Genomic DNA, 26,005 nt, shown 5'->3' on the forward strand with positions numbered 1-26,005 from the left:
TAACTCACAATGTCTAGTTATCCTTCTGATGCCAGCCAAACCTGCAATATCACTGTAGAGAGGAAAGAAAGGTGTATTCTGGAGATAGAGGAGCAAGCCCCTTGTTACCTGGGTATGAAAGAGATGGGAAAAAAAATCAGTGCCTTGTTGCAGAAAGAGCTTCCCCTGGAAATATTTTGAGTTTTAGCACTCTAAGTGCTCTAAAATGAGTTTTAACACTGTTTCAAATAACAGGTAATTATTTAGAAGTTTATCAAGGAAATTTTGATTCATTTATCTCATTCTGAAAACACTGAATTATTTTATTCTTTAAGAGCAAAAGCATTTATTTCTACCATGTGAAAATGTACCAGTACTAAATACACTGTATTTGTTGTATTTGTTAAATAAGATACCTCAGGGCCTTATCATAAAGTTTGCAATGAAGACAAAATATTTTTAACATATTGAAATGTAATTTTTCAAAACTTGACAGGATAAAGTACTATGACATTAAAAAAGCAAAGTGAAAAATACAGTTAATTTCAGCTCATTCTCGGTAACAAAAAATACCTTCCTTGATATGTTTCTGTACGTAATGCTGATGATTAAACTGTAGTAGAAATCACTTGTGTCAAACTTTTCTGACTATTTTTATGGTAAGGAGGCTGGGTCTTTAGCCACTAAATGCAGTGTTGTCTATCAGTCATGTGAATCTGCACAAACCTGGGAGAGGACATTAATTTTCATAGAAGAATTTACATGTATTCAAAGATTTGGTTTCAAACACAGGCTTAAGTTTTTCAAATTGCAGATGAATCAATCATAGAAGAAAAAACAGCACAGCAATATGTCATCACAAATTCTTCACAGCAATAATTATAACAATATTTCACTTTCTCTTTTAACAGGATAGGGACTCTTTGCCCAGAAGTTCTATAAATTTACTTCTCAACATTGCATGATGATCACATATCTCAAGCATTAGTTATAGTACTTGGCAGGAAGGCTATGTAAATCACCTCCTTTTGTTTTTAGTGCATTTGCCACATGTTGAAGAAGAAGCGGAAAGATTAGTTGCTCATGCTAAGAAATCATTAAGCGGACAAAATCAAAGCATGAGAACACAAGTCCCGTCAAATGTGGGAGTGTAGTCCAGCGGGACAGAAAATCATTTAACTTGAATAGAAACTTACTTAAATTATTTTCATATACTGAAATGCTTCTTTTCTAGAGTTTTCTTATAAAAAGATAACCCTACAAATAGCCCTGTCGACTTTATTTACACTATTTGTGGAATAAGGCGCTACTCATTTTGGTTAAAAAATCTGAGTCTGGCCTTTAGCCAGTGTGGGCCAGATTCTGCCATCCCTACCAGAGCTGAATAGTACCTTAAGCTGGGCCTGATTATGAACCGATTACTCATGTTGTGGTGAGCAGCTCTTTGCATGAATAGGGCCATTGTGAATAACCGCTTACAAGTGATTCACAATTTGGCCTATGTGAGTAGTCCCACTCACATCAATGCATCCACTCATGGAGTAAAGCACTGCTAAATAAAAGTGGCAGAATGTGATCCTGTTGTAGTACTTGACATCTAACACGAAGATACTTTTTCATTAGCTAAATGAAACGCTGCAACCAACAGACTATCATTCATTCTTTGAGACGAAGCCGATGCAAGAGCATGACAAGCTTAATGCAGGGTCTGCAACTTATGACACCTCAGGTTTAATGAAGGGTTGAATACCTGTTTGTCTAATGCATAAAGTTATGCTAGCAAGATGTAGCAAATAATCTCCGTGGCTAAAAATGGAGAGGAAAAATTAATTAGAATTGTATCCTTTCCACTTAATAAAAATCAGCAGGAAGACGACAAGTCTTTTATTTTCTCCTTTGATTTGGGGGGCTTCAAGCATCTAGATATGTTGCAATGTTTTGAAAATGGTTGTTTATTTTCCCCAAGCATTCTGTCACTGCAATAAATTCCTTGGAATTGTTTAATTTTACTCTTGACATAAAATGCCTTGTAAAAATGAACTTTTTTCTGGATTTCATGAGAAAATAATTACAACTTCTGCTATTAAATTTCATCAGTAAACTGAAGGAGAGGCAACAATAAAAATGGCTCAAAGTTTGCCAGTTAAGCTTTTGCAGCTTTATCCACTAATGATGCTCTAATAAAAATTATCTGGAAATCAGCTTGACATGTCCCAAATGCTATACCTTAAAACATGATTATGTGGAAACTGAAAAAAAAAATGAAAAACACATTTTAGAATTGGAAACAGTTTGACCTGTTAAAAAAGAAAACCTGTATTTCCACTGCTTTTATCCTTCTGCTTGTGGCAGAAGTGTCTATATAAACCCTGTATATTTACCTGTGCTAACAAATTGCTTTTTGCTTTAAATCATAAGGCTCATTTTACTGTTGTCTAAGCAGACCATAAAAAAGGAAAAGATAAATTCTAGCCTGAATGTTTTTTCCCAGATCCCCAGGCCAAAGTTGAAGTTCGTTTCCAGAAGGAGAAGAAAATTAAGAAACCACAAATTGAAGTATACTTATGTATTAAACAATGAGTTTCTTACTACTGACAAACAGGACAACCTTCCTTTCAATCAGCTTGGTAAAAATTTGCTATAAAATTCTCATTTCCAACTGATCCTAAAGGTTTCCAAATTAAATTTATTTATTGCACTGAAAGATTACAGAAAGGCTTTCTCTCATGTTTATGTTTTTGAGCTTAGCCTCATAAGGAGGAGGAGCAGAGGCAGTCTGGGGGTTCCTGTGAGTTTGCTTTTATGAGTACTGGTAGTTCAGTGCTGCTGTGATGAAATGTGCTTCCCCGATCTTCCCTCCTCCCCTCACCCACTCTCCACTTCTGAGTAACGGCCAGAGAGAAAAGCAAGAAGGAGCAGGGGGTGCCCAGAGAGTTGTATCCTGTTCCAATCACAGCCATGCAAGTCCTTCTTTATTTCAATTAATTTACTTTGCCTTTATGAACCTGGGAGACTGACTGTTGCTTTCAAAGAGGCTGACATTTCACTCATCTGAAGGAGCTTGGAATGTGACAGGGGAAAGGGAGGAGAAGTAAATCAAAGCAGATAGCAATTCTCCAGATGTAAAGTATTTTTCTTCCCCTCTACTTTTTTTTTTCCACCAGAAATGTCAGAAAGTCTGCTGACATTTTAATTCCTTTGTGATAGGCTGGGAGATGAGAGCCAAATCCTGCTGCCACTTCAGTCAAAAGGATTTTTCCTATGGACTTTAAAGGGAGCAAAGCTGTTTTACACTCTGAAAAAAAAAAAGAAAAAACAAATAAGCAAAAGTATCAACAAACTGTAACTAAAACTGAGTGAAATGTGCTCTTATAACATCTCGGGATCAGTTACAGATTGAAACTGGCAAGCTTTGTTGGATGAGGTCTTTTTTTTTCTCTTTTCAATTTGACCACAGCATAACAAAAGACAATTAGTAAGAGTGACTCTGGATTAGAAGTAAGACTTTGCTGTTGTTGTGGGGACTTTTTCTAAATCTGGATTCTGCTGAAAGTGTTCCAGTACTTTTCCATGCTCTCTGCTAATCACCTAAGCTTCAAAATACTCTATTTGCTACCTTAAAGATTTCATTTAAACCCTGGTTGATTTAAATAATCTGAGCTTTGAAAGCCCTATTAAACGCCATAATCCTGCTTCCAGTGACATTTTTGGCAAAAATCTCTTTAACTTGAGTAGGAATACACTCAGGTCCATAAAATAAAGGACTATCTCCCTTGCCCATTACATTTGCCATGGATTGATACAAGTCCAGCAAGCTCAACACAGATGTAGCAAAACAGAAGAGCTGGCTCAGAGCAGCAGCACGGTGCTGAGTTAGGGCTACAAGTTCCATCTACCGCATGAATGTTCATATATTTTCCTCTCTGCACAGTGCACTTGGAGATTTACTTCATGGTTTTAGTATAACAAATTTATTTTCCTCCACAGAGTTCCTCTTTTTCAAGTATTCGCTTGTAAAGCATTAATTTCGCATGCAGGATTTTTAAAAACCAATAGAGTAGACATATTTGCTTAATAGTTTTATTCTTTTTTGCAGGTTCTATAATCATATGTCATCAACTGGTACAACAAAACATGTTTTTATATAAAAACCAAAACAAAGAGGGCTTGTTGAGCTTGACGCATGGTAAATCTATTTGGTTTATTCTTAAGTTTTATTGTTAAATATTATATTGCATTTATTTAAGCAGACTTTGTGTATACCGTGATTTCTAGCATTCCACACACAGCAGCTTATTGTTGTGTCCTTTAAATATGGGAAATAAAAATGTTTTCAATTTGCTATTAAAAAAAAAAAAGAAGAAATGAAGAAAGGTTATTGCTATATTACATGGCCCAGGAAATATTGGCAGCATGCTCTTTGGCCTTCATCCGTAGAACTGCAATGCTGGAGGACCTCCTTTCAAATTCCGGCTTGGTTTCAAAAGCATGTCCATTGGTTGCCCCGGAAAGTAAAGAGTCAGTGAAAAAATTGTTGAGGGGCACATGGCTGAACTGATTCTGGTGGTTTGAAAAGCCTGTGTAGCTGGAATCTGTCCGCGGTGAATGGGAATAAGGTGTCATACAGGAGGAAGTATCTCGTGGTAGCATACAGGAAGTAACCACAGAGCCGCTAGCCGCATTCCCTGCCCACAGATTGTTCTGAATCTGGAACATATAAAATGAATAAGATTAAATTTAGATATTTCATCTCTTGTTTTCTGCATTATTTGCTTTGCTTCACTTAGCATATCCATAATTAGTTCTGCTCTATAACAAGTACTTAACTAGTTCTCTGCAATCATATTAGAAAATACCATGAAGATACTACATGAGCCAAAATACTGGATCACATGCCAGGGAGCTACAGGATTACATGAGTCAAAATCCTAGATCATATGGCTGGGAGCTACGGCTGCTAAATCATATTCTCTGTTCTGTCTTCCATTTACTCTGTGACTTTGCCCTGGGTATTTAACAGTGAACTTCATCATGCCCATCAGTCCATCCAGTCGAAGGCTTCCAGTGGAAGCCTACAATGGACCTCAAAGAAAAGGTGTCTAAAGATTATACAGTACCATAGCTGCTGTCATTATGAATCTTGTCCTAGTCAGAAGTTTGTCTCAATATAATGGAAAAAAAAAACAGTGTAAAAGAGTGAACCGAACAAATTAAGATTTATCAAGCTACCAAGCCCAGCAAATATTAAAAAAAAAAAATCTTGAATAGCCTTATATAGTTATTTAAAAACAAATAGATCTATAAAATACAAGCATGATTGATAGTGTTTTTAAGAATTCTTCCTAACATTGTTTCACAGATGGTTTTAAGATAAAAATCCTTTTCATTATGTTGTTATACAAAATTATACTTGAGGGCATTTCTTTCTCAGCTCTCAGCCTTAACTGGCTGTACTGTGCAGCCCTGGAAAACGTTGCATGACAGCCTAGGAGACAAACTTTGTGGTTACCAGCAATGTCTGCTGAAGATCTGGAATAACCACGTATGCAAGCTTTGATGTGTAATGCCTTCTATACTTGGCAGTCACTTAAAGCTTAATTTTAAGTCTCAGGGCTTCTCCTATCATCTATATATATACATGCTGTTTATGGATAGATATTTCTCTCATATTTATTATTTGATCAACAGACAGAAGGATTTTCAAGGCCTAGCACAAGTCAGCTCCTGTCATTATCCCTGACTGTACATTCTTTCATTCATCTTCTGCTCCCTTTGCTGTAACCAAACTTCACGTTCAGTCCTTCTCTGTTTTAAACTCTCCACTCTTTATATCCCTCTATCACAGCCATATGGATATACTCTGGCCTCTTTCTTCGTTATTTCTCTCTTACACCTGCCATTCTTCTATATAGCTTTATATTTCTTTTCTACCTTTACTTACATCTCTTTCCTGAATGTTGATTAAAAAAAATCTAGAAACTGTAGCAGAGAAGAGAATGTGATGATACAAGACGTGTAGCCCTCATTCACAGTGGAGAACTTAGCCAAGAACTATGTCCTTTTCTGTTTCTTTTACTTTGCTAAACTTGCCTTCCTCCTAAGAATCTGTTGTCTGTTCAGTATATCATTGCTCTGATGCACTGGGATTGAGCCCACATGTCTTTGTTTCTCCTCTGCTATACATTGGAGTGACTGCAATTACTCTTTGGTTAGCATTGTAAAGTGAGTTCCCACTTCAAACCTAATTTTGCCTTCCCGTTCCAAATCCACAGACAAAGGAATTTTGGTTTCAAGATATGTAGGTTATCTCTGTGGCTGAGTGATTTTTTTTTCTGCCAAATTTGAGGTCAATGGAAGTAATGAATTATGACAGTCACATGCACACACACATACACACGCACACACACAGTGAAAAAATGTTTCTAATGCTGAGTTGTTATTTTTTTCCCATTGTCCCTTTGCAAGAACACATACCCCCAAACCAGCAACAAACAGAAGAGAGAAATTATGGTTCACTGAACTCATCTAGCTGAGATCTAGTGTAGATATAAAGGATGAGATAATTAGATTCTTATTTTTAAAGTTAATATTTTGAACAGTTACATGACCATGGGTCATTAGGAGCTGACAAACTAATCTGGGCTCCTTGGCAATTCCAGCGTTAGAAAAGAACCAGTTTGGGTCAATGTTCCAGCTTGGTTTCCTGCAAAAGGCTGGGGAACAGTCAGAGCAGCAACACATCTCCCCAAACTCTTGCTCTTCCTAGTCTCGCTCTTCACAGAGACAGGCATACGCACACTTAGATGCCCACTCACAAGAATGTAGCTTGCCTCTCCACACACATGCATACGCACGGCTAGTCGGGCACACCTCAGGCATCTGCTCCTGCATATCCTAGGTGGTCTGCTGAGAGGTAATGGAGTGAATAATGTGGCTGGGGGAGGAGATCAAGGATATTTCCTCCTTCTTGTGGGCCTCCTGAGATCTACAGGAGGAAAGAGACTCTAGTGAGAGTTTCAGACCTTTTTCAGTCCCCATCCTTACCTCCTCCCTTCAGCAGTTTTTAGTTTGAGAATATTCTCAGACATCAGGCTTATGAGAGACCCTCCACAGCTTGTCATGATCCCCAGCTACTTTATTACTCCCTAACTGACCTATTTTGACTTGTAATCAAACTTGTTCTTTGTCCTCAGAGAACAGTTGACTGATCTGGAGATTAAAGGACATGCCATATCTGGATCTATTTGAACTATTGCCTTAGCTACAGAAATTTGTTGCGTGCAACAACACCATTTAGGATTCTCTGAAGATTCACAGAGCAATACTTCTCTTATGGCTCAAGGTTCAGGGATCTCTGACTATCCTATTGCCTGGAAGGTTTCTCATATCTTTATATAAAGACATACAGACTATGACAAAAAGGGGACAAGGGACCCTGAAAGGTTTGGAAAGTAGGGGAAAAGCATATATGGCAGCTGGAGAGTCACACAGTACTACTCATAAGGCTTGCTGCTTCCTCAAACTTACGGAAATTTAGAACCACATAGGATGCAATTAAGGTACAGAGGAGAGTGGTTAAGAAAATTGCAGCTAAAAAAACTAAAAAATTGAGAGGATATTTTCACTTAACTTAAAAGCCTAAACTACACACATTCTGTTTCAGCCATGAAGTGGGAAAATCAGAAACGCAATCATCCACGTGAAAACTTTTGTCTGTTTTGTTCAGGAGCACTAGAATCCTTTATTTGTACTTTACTGTATTTCATGGTTACGTATACATTTCTTGCAGCAGCAGTGACAGATTAAGCAAACTGTTTGGGTTTTCTTTCCCTTTCTTCCCATAAAACAAATTGCCCATTCCTATTCCCATCCTGTTCCACTTCAGCTGTGCTGATACTGCTGTTTGCTGAATTGGAACAGGGAACTGATACAGTTAAAAAAATAATACAGCAAAAAGGATACCGTTATTTTATACCCGAATAAAGCTCAGTGACTGCTTTCACTGTACAGTACCATAAACAGCACCAGCATAGCTGAGGGAAGAGTGTGGGGATGGGAGTCAGAAATGGGGAGGATGGGGTGCTGTATGAGCCACCCCAGCTGCCAAAAAATGGCCAAATAACCATGCAATGCTGCTCTTTGCAAAACCCTTGCCTGTACCAGCAACAATCCAAATGCCATTAAACACAGAAGTTGTGGGCCAGGCCATCAGCTGGTGAAAACTGACTTAAGCTTACCTGAGGTGCCTGCCAGATTACTCAAGGTGAGAGTATGTCCTGTTATGCCTACAATAGCTACTAAGAAATACTTTCTTATAAACACTCTGTGGTATCTGTTTTTCACACTGCAGAACAAATGTAGTGTCTTTTTAAAACATAAAATGTGGACTTAAAACCCTTAAAAGGGGAATGATACAAGAAATGCAAACTTAACAAGCTTTCATAGTACTGAATTTCTAATTTTAATTAATTGTAAAGGTGGTAGCAATTTCAAACACACACACGCACACACACGAAATCCCATTCTTTTTGGTGGTATTTCTGGGCCGCATGGTTAGTCTCAGAACCTTCACGACATAATTAATTTTCCCAGGCAGAGACTAATGCATCTATGCAGCTCTAATACATGAGCTAATTCTGAAGGAGCTCACCATCCCCAGAGCTAATTTATATGAGACAGAGTCTCATTTATCCGACCTACTCAAATTGCTTTTTAAGACACCCTATGCCAAATACTGCAGTTGCCCAGTCTGCACAGATATAATTGCTAGAAGAATTTTCCTCAAAATCTGTTTAAATGGGAACACACACAGCTTATGTCTTTAATACGGTCTTGATGAGCAGACTTCAAAAGGTTCAGAGGCTCAGTTTGAAAGTGCCCAATAACGTATGCGGTCTGGAGGTATCACAAAATCAGTCTTTCCTTCCAGATTTCTATTAGTTTGGTCTGTAGCAAATTCTAAATTTAGCACCACTGGTTTTCCTGATATTTTTATCCTAGACAAACTTCTTTCAATTTAACTTCAGTGAGATTGCACAGGTGTAAATGAGAGCAGAATTCAGTCACAAATCCTAAAATATGCCTGTGTTTTGTCAAAGAAATATGTGAACAAACTATCGATTTTTAAAGCTTTCAAAGTGGTGCCCAATGTTCCCTCATCAGAGGAAGGAATCCAAATTAGCAAACTGTTCAGAAATGCTACAAGATGCTAGAAAAGTTTTGCATCTTCTTTCATGAGACTGTTATGCTTTTCAAAAGTGTGATTATTATCCTGTTTCTGTTCTTTAGATGCTATACAAGAAAAATCACCCTGCCTTCATTTTAGTTGGCTGAATCTCTTCATTCTTGATATATTTTCAGTTTTTAGCAAGGAGTTACAACACAAATGTCTCATAGTGAAATTTAGGTGCAAAACATATTCCTGTATTAAAAATAAATTCAGTAAAGTTTTACAATAAGTCAAAATTATCAGGCCTTCTTCTGGTAAGTTGGAAGGAAAAGGGACATTATGTACATGAATTTAAAGAAAATATTTTTCCTCTTAAACTCTTGTGTGATCCATGAACTATATAAAAGGCAATTCAGAGACTGTGAATGAAGCTATACATCCAGCACATCTCTGGTTTCTGTTAACATCACAAACAACTTGAGCTTTGCTCTTGTGGTTGCCATGAAATTACTAGAGCCCTTCAATATATTTACCTACCGTATGTTTCATACACACACGCACACGCACACACACACACACACACACCCTTCCCAATAGGAAAAAAAAAAAGTGGGATTTCATAGCTGTGACAAGAACATAACTGGAGAGTTATGGTTGTTAACATGATTATGATGTTACATCCTAAGAATATGACCTTTTGCTTGACACTGCAGAGGAAAATTAGCTGAGGTAATAGGTCAGCCCATTTGGTTTCATTGCTTTTCACTTCAAAATTTCAAGATCCTGAAGTTTCAGTCTTCTTGTACGACACTTGGACAAATTACATAAACTCAAATCTCCAATTTTTCTGAGAGTTTAGTTACCACTTACCCATGTTTAGTTCTTGTATTGCCAAACGTCTCATCTTTTTTTTTCTCTCTCTCATGCTATTTTAGTCACCTGTCTACTCAGACTGAAGTGTCTTTGCAGCAAACACACATAAGCACACACATTTTCTGTTTGAGTGGATGTGTGGTTTAATCCTTCTCATGAAAAAAAATGCTAACCCCTGTTATGATCTCTAGATATGAGCTAATAAATAGTAAGTAATTAGATACTAAACCTTGGCTCTGTTCACAAAATGATGCTGGGCATTGCAAGGGAGACATCAAAAAGACCAAATTGTTAGTTTTTTGTCACTCTTCTTTGTCCCCCATGAAGAAACATCCTTGCACTGCCAGAAAATAGAAACATCCTGGGCTTGCACAGAAGATAGTTTAGTCAACTTAAATACAACAGCTGTTAAACTACTCTAAACTGCTAGTTTACAATTCATAATCTGACGGCCATTCCTGGTCCATCAGGACAAGTCATCTGGCCTGCCCTTGTCACAGTCTTTTTTCTGGGGGCCTTTCAGGAACAGACGAAAAATGAGCAGAGGTTTGCCATTGCGTACTGAGTATGCAGAATCATAGATTCATAAAACAAATGAGGTTGAAGAGGACCTTGGGGGTCACGAATCCAAATCACTTCTCACAGCTAACTTTGAATTTAGATCAGGTTATTCAAGCCATGTCCAGTCAAGGTCTGAATGTCTCCAGGTATGGAGAGTCCACAGCTTCTATGAGCAACTTGTTCTGAGGCTTTACCACTCTCATTGTACTTCTTCCCTTACATGGAGACAGAATTTTTCTTAATTTGTGATCATTACTATACTGTTGAAACAACAAGCCCGGCACTGGGCCTGGTGAACATGCAAAGATCTTCTACACTGTTAGGCACATTAGATTCAGGTACCTATGAGAGGGCTGCAGCACACCATTCTCAGATATGCCTGTAAAATGGAAATTGACCCTTGGTAGCCAGAGGCTTATTTCATACCTTGGAAAATGCTATTAAAAAAGAAATTCCTATCTTAGAATAATTCATTAGCCTTGTAATTAAGCCCCAGTTAAAGCCACTCACGGAGTTCAAGGAATGCATGTTCTCACAAAAATAGTGTAACAAGCAAAATGCTGAAACTCCGAGGACGACCACATACAGCGATGATTTAGAACCAAGAAAAAATAAAAGCGTAGTGCACAATCTACTTTGTGTAGAACAGGCACTACCCAAACAGATTAGAAGTGTTACTCTTGTTGGAAGATCAGTCACAGCAGTGCAACAGTCAGCACATACGTGGCAAGCGACCCACTATCCAGGTTGTGGCCCAGCCTGACTTCCATGCTGTCACAGCTAGACAGCATGAGTATATGATAAAATTTCTTTGAAGCTAGCTCAGATATGTCTACCACATCTACTCCTACTTAATCAGTGTGCCCATAACCTTAGTGAACTATTGTGATTAACTGTCATTTATGTCTATTACAGTTAAAAGAATTTTTAACTCATATAACATGTGGTGTCTAATATATGCCATATGAAAGATTTAATTGGAGCATGTAACTTTGATTATTGCTAATGAGAATTACCCATATGTACTAAGGCTAGAGCAGAACTGTAATGATGATCCAAGGGCTTAGTACAAAACACATGTATACTGATATCACTTCTACACTCTTTGGTTGCCAAAACAAATCATGTGATGCGATGCTGTTCAACATATTTAATTTGATTTATCAGTCTGGCAGATGAAATGTACTTCAGCCTCTTCCCACTTCTATTTTTGAGGGATTTCAACATTTCTCCCTTCTTTCCACACCCCCTTCTTGCATCATTCTAGTTTCCCATACCTTTAAAATTCTTGTATCTCCTCTTGGTATTCCCACCTACAATAGGCTGGATTTTCCATGAAAAAATTAAATTCAGTCCTGTCTAACTCTTGCCTGCATTTTCAAGTAAATATGAGAACCAAACAACAACAACAACAAAAAAATACAGAACTGCAAATTGTGTATGTGGTAGTAGAAGGGAGAGTAGGACAGTATGAGAGTAAAAACCATTTGAGAAGAACTTACAAGAACAATGACGGCAAGTGAAATAGATTCAACGAACAGGCAAGACAAAAAGAAGCAAATGGAGTTGTGGAAAGAGACTCATTGAGGGAAAACTGTTGCTCCTTATTTCTGCTTTTAAAAGATACAATTCAATGCAAGTGTTTATTTATGTGCTGGTGTGCTTACATTTATGAAGATAACATCTATAAATAAATTTATCTTATACAGGGAAAGCTGCAGTTTTACGTGAGCCATTAATAATGTAAGCTACCAATCAAATTTCCCTCTTTTGTGTGTAAATAAGAAGGAGGTGAAAAAAATAAAAGTTTGTCTCAGGTTTTTTGGTCCCTTCCTATATCTTGAGACTTAAACATTAAGTCTGATAAAGTCAAGTACTCTTTGCAACATTAGCCTTCTCACAAGGCAGAGGACATGACTTCGGTTTCACAGCAGAAGTAATCGTGTGGACACCAATAAGGTAAGAGAACAGCAAGGCTAAGCAACCTTTTTATTCTTCCTTTCCTACATATAAATCCACCTATGGTAACTATAGATGTCTGCAGATGAGCTAGACTATGGAGAGTAACAGACACTTTTGGAGGTCATTTTACCTTTTTTATATCTACTTTAGGAAGAAAAAACTCCATTAACAAGATTTTCACTGACTTTAAAGGGAGCCTCTCTCTAGCATAAAAGTCTATTTGATTAAGTTTCCTACACACAGGGACCTAATCTGGACACCCTGAAGGGTGGGTGCTTCTTGCACGTCCCATGTCCCAGCACCGTAACAGCGTCTCAGATATCCCAAGAGATCTTAACTAGCGCTAGACGCTGTGTTTAGGTGACTGAAACAGGCCTCAGCATTTACCTCGGTGAATTGAAGTCAGCGTTCCCATGGAGTGAATCTGCACTCGTTTTCCCCCTGTTAGGATGCTGCCTCTTAACTTTTGCACCATCAGCAGAATATTGCTGGCTAATGAGGTGCAAAGTGCTTGGGATAAGAGTTTTATCCAGTGAACTGCTGCTGGCTGCACTTGAAAATGACAGAGCATAATGTCTTGCATCAGTAAGAAAAAATTTGAAGCCTGAGTACTGAAACTAAGAAGACTGAAACGTCTCGATGAAATTAATTTTAAAAAGTGTATATATAAAATTTACCCAGAAAAGTCCACTTTTCAGCATAATGTTGTCAAAAGTTAAATATTTCATCTGAATGAAAACTTGCTAACTTTGTGGTATTTTTAATGTAAAAAACATCCAGTGTTTGGAAATTTTCAACTGGGGCTAGTTTTGCCTGTTGTCAATTTGATTTAATTTTATTTTATTTTTCTACTGGTATATTTTGCCAACAGTAGGTTCAGGAAGCCTATAAAAATCATGTAAACAGCAGATGATTGTCCCAAAATATTATACTGACTGCCCTCCCCTGCAATCCAGGTGTTGTCAGTATAATTAGCGGGAGAGCTATGTTTTGCACAGCAACCAGCACCTACAGTCAACATACTGTAAAAATAATTTACGTTAGATTGAATTAAGCAAAGCAATCTATTATGGGCTATAAAAAATGAAATTGTTTGTTACTATTTTGAAGATTAAAACGTGTAATTTAATAGCAAAGTTAGGCTGGATAATAGAAAATTCAGAGTCAGCCTTCCATGTGAAATAAGTTGAAAAGATTGTTTCCTCGCAGGAATATCTTTCAGATTTATAAAGTCACATAATGCATAAAGGCATCATGTTCTTAATTTGTACTTTATGAAGAGGGTTGGTGAAGAGATTAAGCAGGGGTATCCACACCCTCTGTTGGTTGTAAAAGAGTCTGATTTTTCTGCTGGAATGCAAGTGGGATGTCTGTTTTGGGAATAAATCCATGGTGGGGCTCAAAGCAGAAATCTTCAGACTGAAAATTCATACAGTGCATAACAGAAATACATTTTTTTCTTGCTCCTTCTGCCACACAGCAGTGAATATTCCAGCCTGATTTTATCCTTGTTGAACATCATCCTATATTTTTCACCAGCAACAGAAAGTCTATTTTCCTCCATGTTAGCAAAGGCTTCATAATCCAGCTCTAATGATCTGTGTTCTGCAATCCCCAAGAAAACCTAATTTCTTGAAAGTATGGCAAAGTCTGTCTAATCTTGAGGGATGCCAGTGTCACAGTAAAAGTTCTTGCACATACAGAAAACCCTAAATGGACGTTTGGCTTTCTTCGTTGCATTAACTTTTCCACATGTGAGACTTCTCAGAGTAGTGAAATAATGGAATTGTTCTGGGAAGTCACTCTATATAGTACTAAGACCAAGCATTCAGACCACAGTTATAAATATCTCCTTGTGCCTTATCTGTAGGATAGTTTCATGAATTTATAGGCGAATCAGGTATTGTATGTTTACTTTCTATGACTGAGCCACTAAATGGAAATCTAGTTTAAAAGCTTACGTGTAGTGATGTTAGTCATCACTGTGTTTTTAATATGGATTTTCATTGTCTCAAGCATTCTCCCCATGAATGTTATATATATGGTACACATATAGTTTTACTGAGGGTGAGGATTTAAGAATATGAAAGACATTGCCGTGAGGTTAACAAGAATGTCAACTTACATCGAATCTTCTGTGATAATTGCCTGTATACATATTCATACTCCAGGATATTGTAAAGTAGCCTTCTCCTTCTTCACTGAGGAATAAGATACCTTCCTTTTATCATGTGGCCAAACTATGCACACAAGAACTCATCCAAAATAGCCAATGTACAGTGGGTTCAGAGCTTAGTTTAGCTCCTTGTTCCTGTTCATGAAGTTCTATTATAGAATAAATTAGATAAACCACTCTTAAAACTAAGTAAGAGTGCTCACACGTGACCCTAATTATGGAGTTAAATCAGTACAAGTTTCTCATGTAGGTTACCAGAGGCTATTTATGTGTGTGTGCCTGTCTGTTTATCTGCAGTTTGTAGGTCTGTGGTTGTGGGTGAGTACTGCATGTTTACTTGCTTGTGAATGAGTACACATTTTATACTCCTATACATTTCAGAGATGCTTTATTTAAGATTGTGCTATCAATATTTCCATTTAAACCTCCTGCTTTTAAGAATTTATAAATCAGCGATAAAAAGTTTTACCAGGCTGAAACTGAGGCATGACATCAGCCTAGGAAAAATACTTTTTGCCAAGTTCATAAAAAACAAATGAAATTAATTCACTCATCTTTTTTAACAATCTGAAAATACAGAATAGATATTTCATTGGTTTTAGAATTTTGTCAACAGTATTCTCCTATAACTCAAAAATGTTCCATTTTTAGAAACATTAATTTTATTGCAACCATTTTAAGTACCTACCAATGACTTGCATTATTCCATCATCTTACACTAACGAAGCTTCTGACAATTGGAAAAGATTGTAGATGAAGTCTTACTAAAAATACAAGATGAGCTTGGAGGCAGCTAATTAAGCCCAGAAAACTGAGCCAGGGATAGAAAGCCCAAAGCCTAAGTCCTACTCCTTGCATCCCTGTTCACCTATCATGATACTACAGAGAAGTCAGAAAGGCCTTCAAAAGATACTTGGACTCCTTGAGTGAGATCAGTGGGTAACTGTGCACCTATATCTCTGAGAATCTGCTTAGGAGTGCTTAAGTTTTTTGCAGTAAACACCTTTCTTAACTAGGTCCCAGACAAGTATTGTGTCCTCCTACACAATACTATACACTATGTTTTATGCAATGGTTTCTGAGGTAATTTGGGTTAATACACTATTGCATGACAAAATACTAAGAGGTAGAAAGATAGGTGCCAACAGACCTGAAATAATTCTGCCTGAGTTATGAGCTGGTGGAATACAAGACAGCTCTGGTTCAGAAATCATACTGAGAAACATTTAACCTCCTGAGAGGCAAATCACTTTAAGTTGGGCACAGGACCAAGAAACTTAGGTTTGAGGCCTCTGGTCCAAAGCTAATCACATTCAGCCAACACTGAGTATGAGCAAAGCAAGTCCAGGTAGACGTATATGGCAATAATGATGATGACAATGATGACAATGTTACTAAGTCCGCAAAGACATTGCTGCCTATCAACTAGAAGAGCACCAATACACCAGAGGTGGAAGGACTTTACAGCAGGGATCCATAATAGATTTTTGCTTTGTTTTTTTTTCTTTTGTTTTGTTTTTTGTTTTGTTTATGTGGTGAAAACAATGGGAAGCAAGAGAAATGAAAAGAAAAGCCTGCAAAAATAAAAGAATTAAATGCACTAAGGCAGGCAGAAAAAAAAAATACAGAGAGTGAGGCAAGGGGGAAACAAACAGACTTGAGGATAGAAACAGAAGGCTAAGATCTTATTACATGGTAATACCTTACTATGCAATAAGGGAGGAATAACAGGAAAAAAAAATGAAACAAGCTAGTATCATCCAAGAGAGCTTTATTTTCTCTCTGCATCTCTCTCACAGCCATATAGATTCAGACCTGATTGTACCTGACCATAAAGTGGCTTCATGACAGTAGAAGACTCACTGAATTCAGTGGTCTATTCAGATCCATAAAGGAATGTGCATGTTTAACAGAGTTGGGGCTTCAGAAGCAAGTTGCCTAGAGATCACATAGTTTATGCCTCATCTTACCAAAACATGCATGACCAGAGTGATCAAGACAGTTGTGCCTGTGAACATATATATCCCAGAAGTAAAATCCTGACCCTATTGTGATCAAAATGGCAATATTCCTGTCAATCTCAATGGGTCTAGCCTTCATCCAAAATGTGTGTATTGACCTATAAGTGATTCAAATCCCCACATAATTTTACATGCACGAAAATATAAGCCGCACAGCCATATCGCCAGTTATTTGGGTACAGTTCATCTGTCATAACTTATGTAAAACTCTACAGCTCATAAGATTGTTCTTTAAAGAAATACTTGTATTCTGACAGTTAGCTATTCACGTTAGATGTTGTAACTGTTGTTCACAATGGCAGCTCCTGTGGCAACAGCGTTTTTCACATTTATAAAGAGCGCGAAAAGCTAAACACAGTAAAGTCTTCATGCATCTTCTGTGCAGGTATATGCCTGGGAATGGAAGAGAAGATAAAGCGAGAAGCGAAGTGCTACTTGGTCTTTACCATACCTGAGGGTAGCTGTCAGTCCTCGGAAGAACAGATATATCATAGGTGGCGGCAAAATGGCTCTTAGCTTGCTGGATCTGACCATAGCGTTCTCTTTTCCTCCATTTTGCTCTTCTGTTCTGGAACCAAACCTACAGTAAATGAGGAAATAACCATGAAGATAAGCTCACTTACTTGCCGTTTAAAGAGTCTTAGCAGAAAGCCAAGAAACTTTGGGCAGTAGCTTTCAAAAGGTCTGTGTATCTAGGAAAGAGAAGTCCTCTGCCTGAAAACAAACAACTTGCAGTCCCTGTTAAGTGTAAATCTTCTCAGTAGCAGATCTGCTTAAGTTATTTCTGGCTATTTTAAAAGTATATATTATTTCCTTTCCACAGTCTCAAAAATAAGCTGAGGATGCTGCCGCAAGCAGCTCCAGCTGTCAGGAAGTACTAATTTTGAGAGAGTTGGACTCTTTGGAGGAACATCTCCAAGCAGCAGCAAGTCATGCTGTAAAGAAACTTTCTCCTTAAGTTCTCATGCCCACTGACTTGATATACAGCCTTTGCTCTGTTTTTTTTAGAGAGATGCATGATATTTATCAAGTGCTGTAACAAAAAGGCAAGAAAAGCTGGCTGCCAGGACAATAGTCTGTGCTCAAACAAGGCTTCAACAAAGAAGGGCCACAGATAACAAGGATGGAAAATAATAAATAATTATGAGATTGCAGACAATTTAAAACTATTGTGACATTTTTCATATTTTCTTTTTAGGAAATATGCTTCTGCCAGTGGAAGACTAAAAAATGGTATTTTATACCTACATTCTGAAACAATTTAGATGTAGATCTGAAACAATCTCATGCTGGTCAACTAAAAGTTTCCAGTATGCTTAAATAGCCTTTGGATTCATCCAGTATTTTGAGCATCATGTGTTATCTCAAAGCCTGTTATATGTACAGTTCTTGCTGCGACTGGTATGTAACTATGTCCTGTGGTTGTCAAAAACATTCTCCTCTTTCCGACAGTTTAATCTGGAGGAGCCCAGGCTAAAAACTGACTAAAAAGAATTATTCTGATGAATTAAAGGGACTGCAAAGAAAAGTAACTGTTCCCTTATAACAGGAATATTATCCAACAAAGTCCCTATTGTTCAGTTATAAACAAATTTATTCCCACTCTTTTAAAATAAGTCATACCACTAATAGCACCATTTTTTTTTATTTGAACAAAGGCATTGATTAGTATTCCTACATTCCTATTCCTTTATGCATCCATTTAGCTAGACATGGTATACAAATAGATCTATTTTTGATAGACACAGCTCATGAATCACATTTTGAGGGATATTTTGTGATACCTGATAGTGAGATATTTAAAACAAAACTATTTGTTTTATAATGTAGTTTTTGCCCTGATCTCTGGAGAACTTAATTCTCCTTTGATGCTGCTTAAGAGAGGCATAATTTTGCTCATTTTAATTCCCAAGGACTTGTTACAAATTTAGTATGTGCAATTTTTTAAAATGTTACTCAGCAGTCAAAGCAAGGCCCATGCATACAACTGCTAAGTACATACTGTTAGGGACCTTGTTGGTAAATTTGTATTATTTATTATGCCTCAGGCTCAACAAAAAGAAAGAAAAATTTCTCCTGTCTCCACAGGAGGCACCAAGAACACGCTAAGAGAATTTAGTAATGAGGCTCTTTCATTGAAAAAAGACCTTGACAATCTCCTTAAAATGGGTGCCAATTATTACACTGACATGCAGCAGGAAAGAGAACAACTTAGATAAATTAGATTCAGGTTGTCTCTCTCTGCATGTATTCAGGACAAAAATTAAATTGGATCTTGATGAAATGGCGGTGAAGGGAAATGTGGGTAAGGTATCCAGCTGATCACTCTGCTAAACTAAATCAAACAATTTGCTTGAATTTATGGTAACTAAAGGAGAAAAAAAGCACACATTTTTTTTCTTTTGACAGTCCCCCAAAATGTTTCTGTTTACATCACTTTACTAGAAACTGACTCTTGGCAGAGATAAGGTAACCATTTGCCTCCACAAAGCAATGTAAAAATCTGCTGCTTGTTATCCTTGAATTGCCAGATGCTTGCCTCTAATGATATAAGGCCTCCTAAATTGTTTAATCTTGTGATGGAATACTGTTGCTACTCTGGATAAAAATGATCACCATTTCCTTTCATATTTGACTTATCAGAAATGCAAAGATCAGTTGTTTTTTAAGCAAAGGTAAAATGTGTATAAATAAAATAAAAATTGGTATATTCTGTGAAAGTCCAGTGCAGACATATGTGAGTTTGCACATTTGCTCTCTTCATACAAAGCTTCTGTAACTCTGAATAAAAAAAGTCATTTGGTTGATTTTAACCACTCTGTTATGGCTATTAATTTATTAAGGGAATATTTCTCGTGATTCCAGAATTATGTAAGTGAAAGAACAGTGGTTTAACATTACACTAGCTTTTTTTTTTTTTTAAGTCAGAGTAAATCCTAATGAGTAGAAGTCATATTTCAAAAGATCTCGCAAGTTCTGAAAAAAAAGGATTCCACAGAGCCTGAAGAGTTAAAAGTCACTGAACTAAATTACATTGACGTCACTGATATTTTATCGATGTAGCTGATGGAAGAATTTGGACCTATTTTCAGATGACAACAGTGAATATGCCAGCTGGTTGAATAGACATGAAAAGAACATTTATTTATGAAATTAATTAGCTGAGTTAGTTTCTGAATGTGATCTTGGTTTAATTTCAGTTGTATGCATGTGCACTGACGTCTATTTCTTTATATACATGTGTGAGTATGTGTTTAATTACAAGTTGTGAAGTTGTTATCATATTCAAGTCACTAAATTAAAAAAATTAATCCCAGTCTGTAAGAAACAATATGACTGCTATTCCCTAAAGTGAAATGATGAGTATTACCAAAATGGGGAAGATTTCTAAAAATAGGACAAACTCGCAAAATGCAGCTCACACCCATTTCTGTGGGAATATCTCTTAAGGGAGAAAGAGCTATGTTTCCTTTATATTTAGCTTCTTTTCTCACCGTTACACATTCAAAGCCATAAATATTGTTGAGATTAATGTACATGCACACACTGAATAAATCAACTTTGTACATACTTAAGATACTCAAACACAGCACTAAGTGGTCAACAACGTTTCATTCAAAAAATAGAATAGCATTATGAAATGGTAATGCAAGTTTAAAAACAAGCAAATGTACTTCCCAATTTTGCAAGCATTTAGCTCATTGCATTCTGCAGAGATGAAAAGATTGAGTTCCCGCCATACACAGATATGCACACACACACACACACACACACACACATACATGCATGTGTGTATATATATACACACACATGTCTATATATGCAGTTTCACTGTCTACTCTTTGGATAGAAATAAGGAATTTGATTATTTTTTAGTTTGTACTTTTCATTTCATAACACACACAGAATCCTCTGTGGTTGAGTTCTGCATCGTCATCAGTCTGAACTACAACATCTCCCTTTAATGGGATTTTTACACGTTAACACTTTGTGTATTCACTGGCTGGAATTCTGACTATAAAACAGGGCTACCAGAGATCAAGACCACTTCTGTATTGATGTCATTTTCTCATTCTTTAAACAACTTTTGAGAGCAGTAGTGCAAGTTATTTTAAAAGTAACCAGTTATTTTATCACTGTAGCATAGCAGCTCATATCTATAAAGAAATAAAGCAAAACAGGCTAATTACTATAGCTTTACAGGCTTTCATACAATCCCCGAGAGAGCCATTGATCAATCCCTACACTGCATAACTTGTCATGGAAACGCTGAGGTTTGGTTCCTACCTGGACTCTGGCCTCAGTGAGCTCTGTTCTCAGAGCTAGCTGTTCTCTTACATAGACATCGGGGTAATGAGTTTTCTGGAAAACTTTCTCCAGTTCCTCCAGCTGCAAACTGGTGAAAGTTGTTCTGTGCCTCCTCTTCTTACTGCTGGAGACATTGCTGTCACACTTATCACCGAGTTCATCCAGGTCGCCCTTCTCCTGCATCCCTTTCACTGGAGACATCCTGAGATTGCTGCAATTGTCCATGGGCCTGTTCATCTCTGTGTGAAGAGGCTGTCCTTCCACTTTAGTAATTCCATAGTTCACTGTACATGGGGCGGGGGGAGGGAAATAACTGGTTAAATGGGGGGTTCCGACTCAAAGGTTCACATAAAACAGTTTCACAAGGAACCAGGTTCTATGTAATTACTTATTTCTATATGAGAACATGGAAAAGAAATTGGTAAAATAAGATAAAAGCATTACGTCACATAGAATTTTAACTGAGAATTGTGATCAAAAGTATCATATATATATATATATAGAGAGAGAGAGAGAGTGTGTGTGTGTGTGTGTGTGTAAGGAGGCACATAAGAATACTTTTATTATGCAACTAAAATGGATAATCATCTATGAAATCAACTCCAACTGGAGTTGCCCAGATAAGGAATCTTAGCCCAAAACAGATTTTCATATAAAATAAGTGGCATAAAGCTATTGACAAATGTTCCTTAAACTCGGAAACAGATAAATGAAATCCACTCAATTTCTATGAAAACAACTATAAAATGAACTAAATAGGTGTAAACTGACAAATCAAGAAGCAAATGAAACTGAAAATTAACCTCACTTTACAAACTCAATAGAATCCACATACCTCCTCTTGGATTTGTAAAGTGGAATTGTTTCCAATTAAGTTTGTTATGGTTACAAAATACAGAGAGTTTCTGCAAAATGTTAACTAGTTGAAAGAGATTGTTTCATATACTTTGTATCAGGATTGCAGGAACTGTTTGTCTTTAGGTAAAATCTGAGTGGCAGAGATAAGAAATATTCCTCTGTAGCTTCTTAACAAGAAATGAAAACATTTTACATTTTTCTATTTTTACATATATCACATCACTTAAAAAAATATGCAATATGTTACAAGATTCGAAATGATTTCTTTTTTTGTTTGCTCTCAGAGACAGGCAAAAAAAAGTTTAAAACGCTATTGTAATAAAAAAAACTGCATAGTTGACATGAAACATACGATAAGAAGCTTGGTTTGGGATTTTTTCGCATTCTCAATTTCTTTTCTCTCAGTCGGAGGTGATTTTAGCTAAACACAATTTTAAATACTTACCATCCATATATAGATAGGAAATGCCCCAAAGCCCCCAAGACACACATTAAACGAGCTAATTAAGAAAAACTTCAAGCTATAAATCAATTTTCTGTAGTTTTTCTAAGATGCGTTTGCAGAAGTCTGTCATTATTTCTTATTAACTGTTTCATACAAAAAGGATGTTCTCAAAAAATACTTCAAGACCTTGGTGATAAATGTAAGATATCGTTAGTCTCATTATTGCAGCTGATTTAAACGGTATTTTCCGACCCTCTGCTAGACAAGATATTTTACATTAAGTTTCATAAGCATTGAATTATTATCCTGTTGAAATAACGGGCAAAATTATAAGCTGTTTATAAAATAGGATGTTCCGCGTTCTCGTTTGCCAAGCAGCTAGGAAAAAAAGAGAAAAAAAGAAGAAAAAAAAAGGATAATACTTAACAAAGCGATTTGAATTACCTGAATTGTTTTTTAATCTGCATTAGGAATCATGCGGTATGCGTGTTATGTGTTATTTAGTAACACAGCAGGAAAGCGCTATCGTTGCAGAACGTTACTTTAATGCATGAAAATACGACCAAGCGACCTTCTCTTTTCATCTTTTAACGGTACCTAACAGACTGACAAGGGTTGCGTGCGCGGCTCGCTGCAACCCGCGGCTGCATTTTTCTGAAAAATTTTGAGGGTAGAAAAAAATTAATAATTATAATAAAAAGAAATCGGCGGCCGCCGCTACGGCAGGGGCGGCGGCCGCGCACCGGGGGCCGGCGGGGCGGTGCGAAGGGCACCGCGGCGCGGAGGCCGGGGCAGGCGGCCGTGTCCTGCCGGCGCCGCGGGGCTCCTCCGCCGCTGCGGAGCCCTTCGCGCCGCCGCCGCCGCTCTCCGCGCTACCGGCGCCCCCGGGCCGCGGCGGTGCTCGGCGCTGCGCCCTCAGCGCTCGCCGATACGCGGAGCCAGCCGGGGGCTGCAGCTTTCCTGGGGCGGGCAGAAAGGGCAGCACCCGGCGGGACAGCTCCAAAAGGGAAAAGAAAAGCGCTTCAAAGTGGGCGATTGCCTTTTCCCCTTATTTTTCTATTATCGGCTTTTTTTTTTTTTTTTTTTTTAACCTGACAGCACCTCGCAGCCCAGCGCCCGGAGGCTGCGGGGCTCCCGACTGTCTCCCCAGGCAGGACGATCCCCGGCCTCCCCGGGACGCCACCAGCGAGGGCGAAGTGCAAGAGCGCGGAAAAGCCTAGGATGGCGACTCACCGTTATTGTCCTGGCAGGGTGAGGTCCTCTCCAGCCTCACATGATGCTCAGCCCGTTGCAGAGGGTTGAAGGCCTGCACGCATTTGCTGCCTGACGTTTTGCTGTAAAAGGACTCATTGTCCAAAGTTTCCATAACGTGCTCCAAAGTGCCTCCTGCTCCCATGTAAAAGTCACTGTTCTTGCTCGGCTGGCTCTTCAGGGCAAACTTCTCGCTCAGAAAATCCATAATCATCTAAGGCTGCTTGAGAGCCTCTTCCCTAGACAGAGGCAGGACTGTGAGCAGGGGAGGGAGGGAGAGTGGGTGAGCAGATGGAAGGGAAGGAGGGAGGGAGAGAGGAAGGGAAAGACCTTCAGCGCTCAGGGAGCTGCTTTGCCTCTGAGCCTTTGATTTGTCTTGTCTTGAAAGGCGAACCCGAAGTTGCTTTTATATCTTGAAGCTCAGCAGGGCTCCTGGTGCAACCTCCCATTTCTAATGAATATGAAAATAGGCAAGCAGTGTAACTCCACCCCAGGTCCCCCAAGACCTAATCCCAACACAGGAGGGAGTTCCAGGCCCATTTTAGACAGACAGATCCATTCCAGACAGACAGACACACAAGCCAGCGGGGAGGATAAGAGGAGAAAAGGAGGGAGGACACATGAAAAGGACGTTTCCCCTCTGCAACAGACTCACATTTCTCCAGGCATTCTGGAAGGCCAGCGACCCCCCCATCCCCTCCCCTCACCCCCCAGCTCCCCAAGAGGTTTAGAGCAAGGTAATTTCAGGGGCAAACTCCCTCAAGAAAAGGGTCTTCTTTAACCAGTCTGGCTGATAACTCGGTAGCTGCAGTCCTGTTCTCCGAAGCTATAAACCTGAGAACCGGTGCTCCTTCTTTATTAAAAGCTCAGGAGTTTCTGTCCCAAAGTTAAAGAGAGAAATAAATATTATCGGGTGTTGTTCGTGTTGTGGGAATGGAAAATTGAGGGACTTAAAAACAAAATTAAAAAACCTGTTACATCAGAAATTGGCCCAGGAGAGAATTTGGCTGCTAGCAAATAGACCTCCAGTCTGCCTATGTGTGTGCATGTGTAAAACAGCTAAAGTCTGTTATCTTAAATCTCCTAGAACCTCAACCTCTACTCAGTTGCAAAAAAAAGTACACTTTCTAAATGGAAATATCAGAACACAGTCTGAGGTAATAACACGAAGAAGAAATGAGGCATGTATGCATGTATTCCTATGGATATTGAAAAAGCAAATGGTTTTCACCCAAAGTGTGCGAACTTTGAAGCGCTGAACTCCTTAATGCTTTTGCACATAGACAGGATTTAAAACGCAGACGAGAGAGAGAAGACATTAGGAGAATATTAAGAAAAGGCCCAAAGAAAAGAGTTGCTCCTTGCTTCCTATAGAAGGAAGATAGCTGACATGATCATCAAAGTAAAGACAAGCTTGCAGCCGCTTCAGATGAGTATTTCGGTGTTGTGGGCCCGAGCTTGTCTGTCTTATTAAGACTATTTTTAAAACTAGTTTAGTGGGGCATTCCCCCATTTCGGGGAGAGAAAGAGGAGGTAGAAGGGAAGCTTTAATGAGCAGTTGCAGCATGGGTGGGGGAACGGCCAGCCGGGACCGCTGAGACTTCTCCTGAGAGCCCAGCCAGAGGTGAAGAGCAGGCCGGTCTGGGTCCGGCGTGTGCCCCGTCCCGGTGAGCAGCTCCCCTCCTTCCCCAGCGGGTCTCTGGCCGGTATTTCGCAGGAGAAAGGGGCAGCTAAGCGAGCGGTGCTGGCCTCCGCGGTTCCTCCTCGCTGCACAGACCCTGCCCGTCCCCGGGCGCCTGCAGACCCGGCTATAACGCTCCACTCCGCGCCCTCCTGGGGGCCGCGCTACCTGCGCGCCGCACCGGCGGGCGGCGGCGGCCCTGGGCGCTGCCGCGGAGGGCTGCCCGCTGCTCCGCGCCTGCGGCCGCCCCCGCGGGAGCGCTCCGCACAGACCGTCGCTTCTCCGGGTTTTCGTGAAGAAGTGGCGCGTTTCCCCCCTTGCATCTTTTGGAGTGACCTTCTCCTTCCCCCCAACGCAGCCGCCCGCATCTCCGTGTGCCGGCGTTTCGGCAGCTTGTTTATAACGATGCCTTAAAAGCACTGAATGTCTTGAGAGAGAGAGGGAAAAAAAAGAAAACGCTCTCGGTGTCTTTTAAATGAAAGACACATGCAGCGTTGTTGCAGTCTGCAATCTCCTTTTATCCCAATAAATGTCCCTCTTTAAAGGCAGCTAGTAAACTCCAGGGGAGCCGGGGACAAGGAGCATCTCATACGCCCGTAAAAGCAGCTCGCGGCCAGCAGCGGGATTTTGCCGCGGCGGCGGGTGCCTGCGGCCCCGGGGCGCCCGGACGCCCCGCGGACGGCCGCGCCGCGGCTCCGAGCGGTTCCAGCGCAGCTGCAGG

The 26,005-nt window shown here is 39.1% G+C and overlaps 1 protein-coding gene across 1 annotated transcript; it reads right to left on the reverse strand.

Annotated features, from left to right (window-relative positions):
* Positions 1-4,226: 4,226 nt before the first annotated feature.
* ALX1 (ALX homeobox 1) lies at positions 4,227-23,817 on the reverse strand. The gene is made up of 4 exons (XM_013947385.1): positions 23,586-23,817; positions 21,029-21,333; positions 17,193-17,321; positions 4,227-4,686 (listed from the first exon to the last, which is right to left on the reverse strand). Exons 1-4 carry the CDS (start codon positions 23,815-23,817, stop codon positions 4,366-4,368), a joined length of 987 nt encoding a protein of 328 aa, XP_013802839.1. The 3' UTR covers positions 4,227-4,365.
* Between the last annotated feature and the right edge of the window lie 2,188 nt (positions 23,818-26,005).

The sequence above is a fragment of the Apteryx mantelli genome, chromosome 1 (genome assembly GCF_036417845.1).
Source record: "Apteryx mantelli isolate bAptMan1 chromosome 1, bAptMan1.hap1, whole genome shotgun sequence".
In the NCBI taxonomy this organism is placed as follows: Eukaryota; Metazoa; Chordata; class Aves; order Apterygiformes; family Apterygidae; genus Apteryx; species Apteryx mantelli.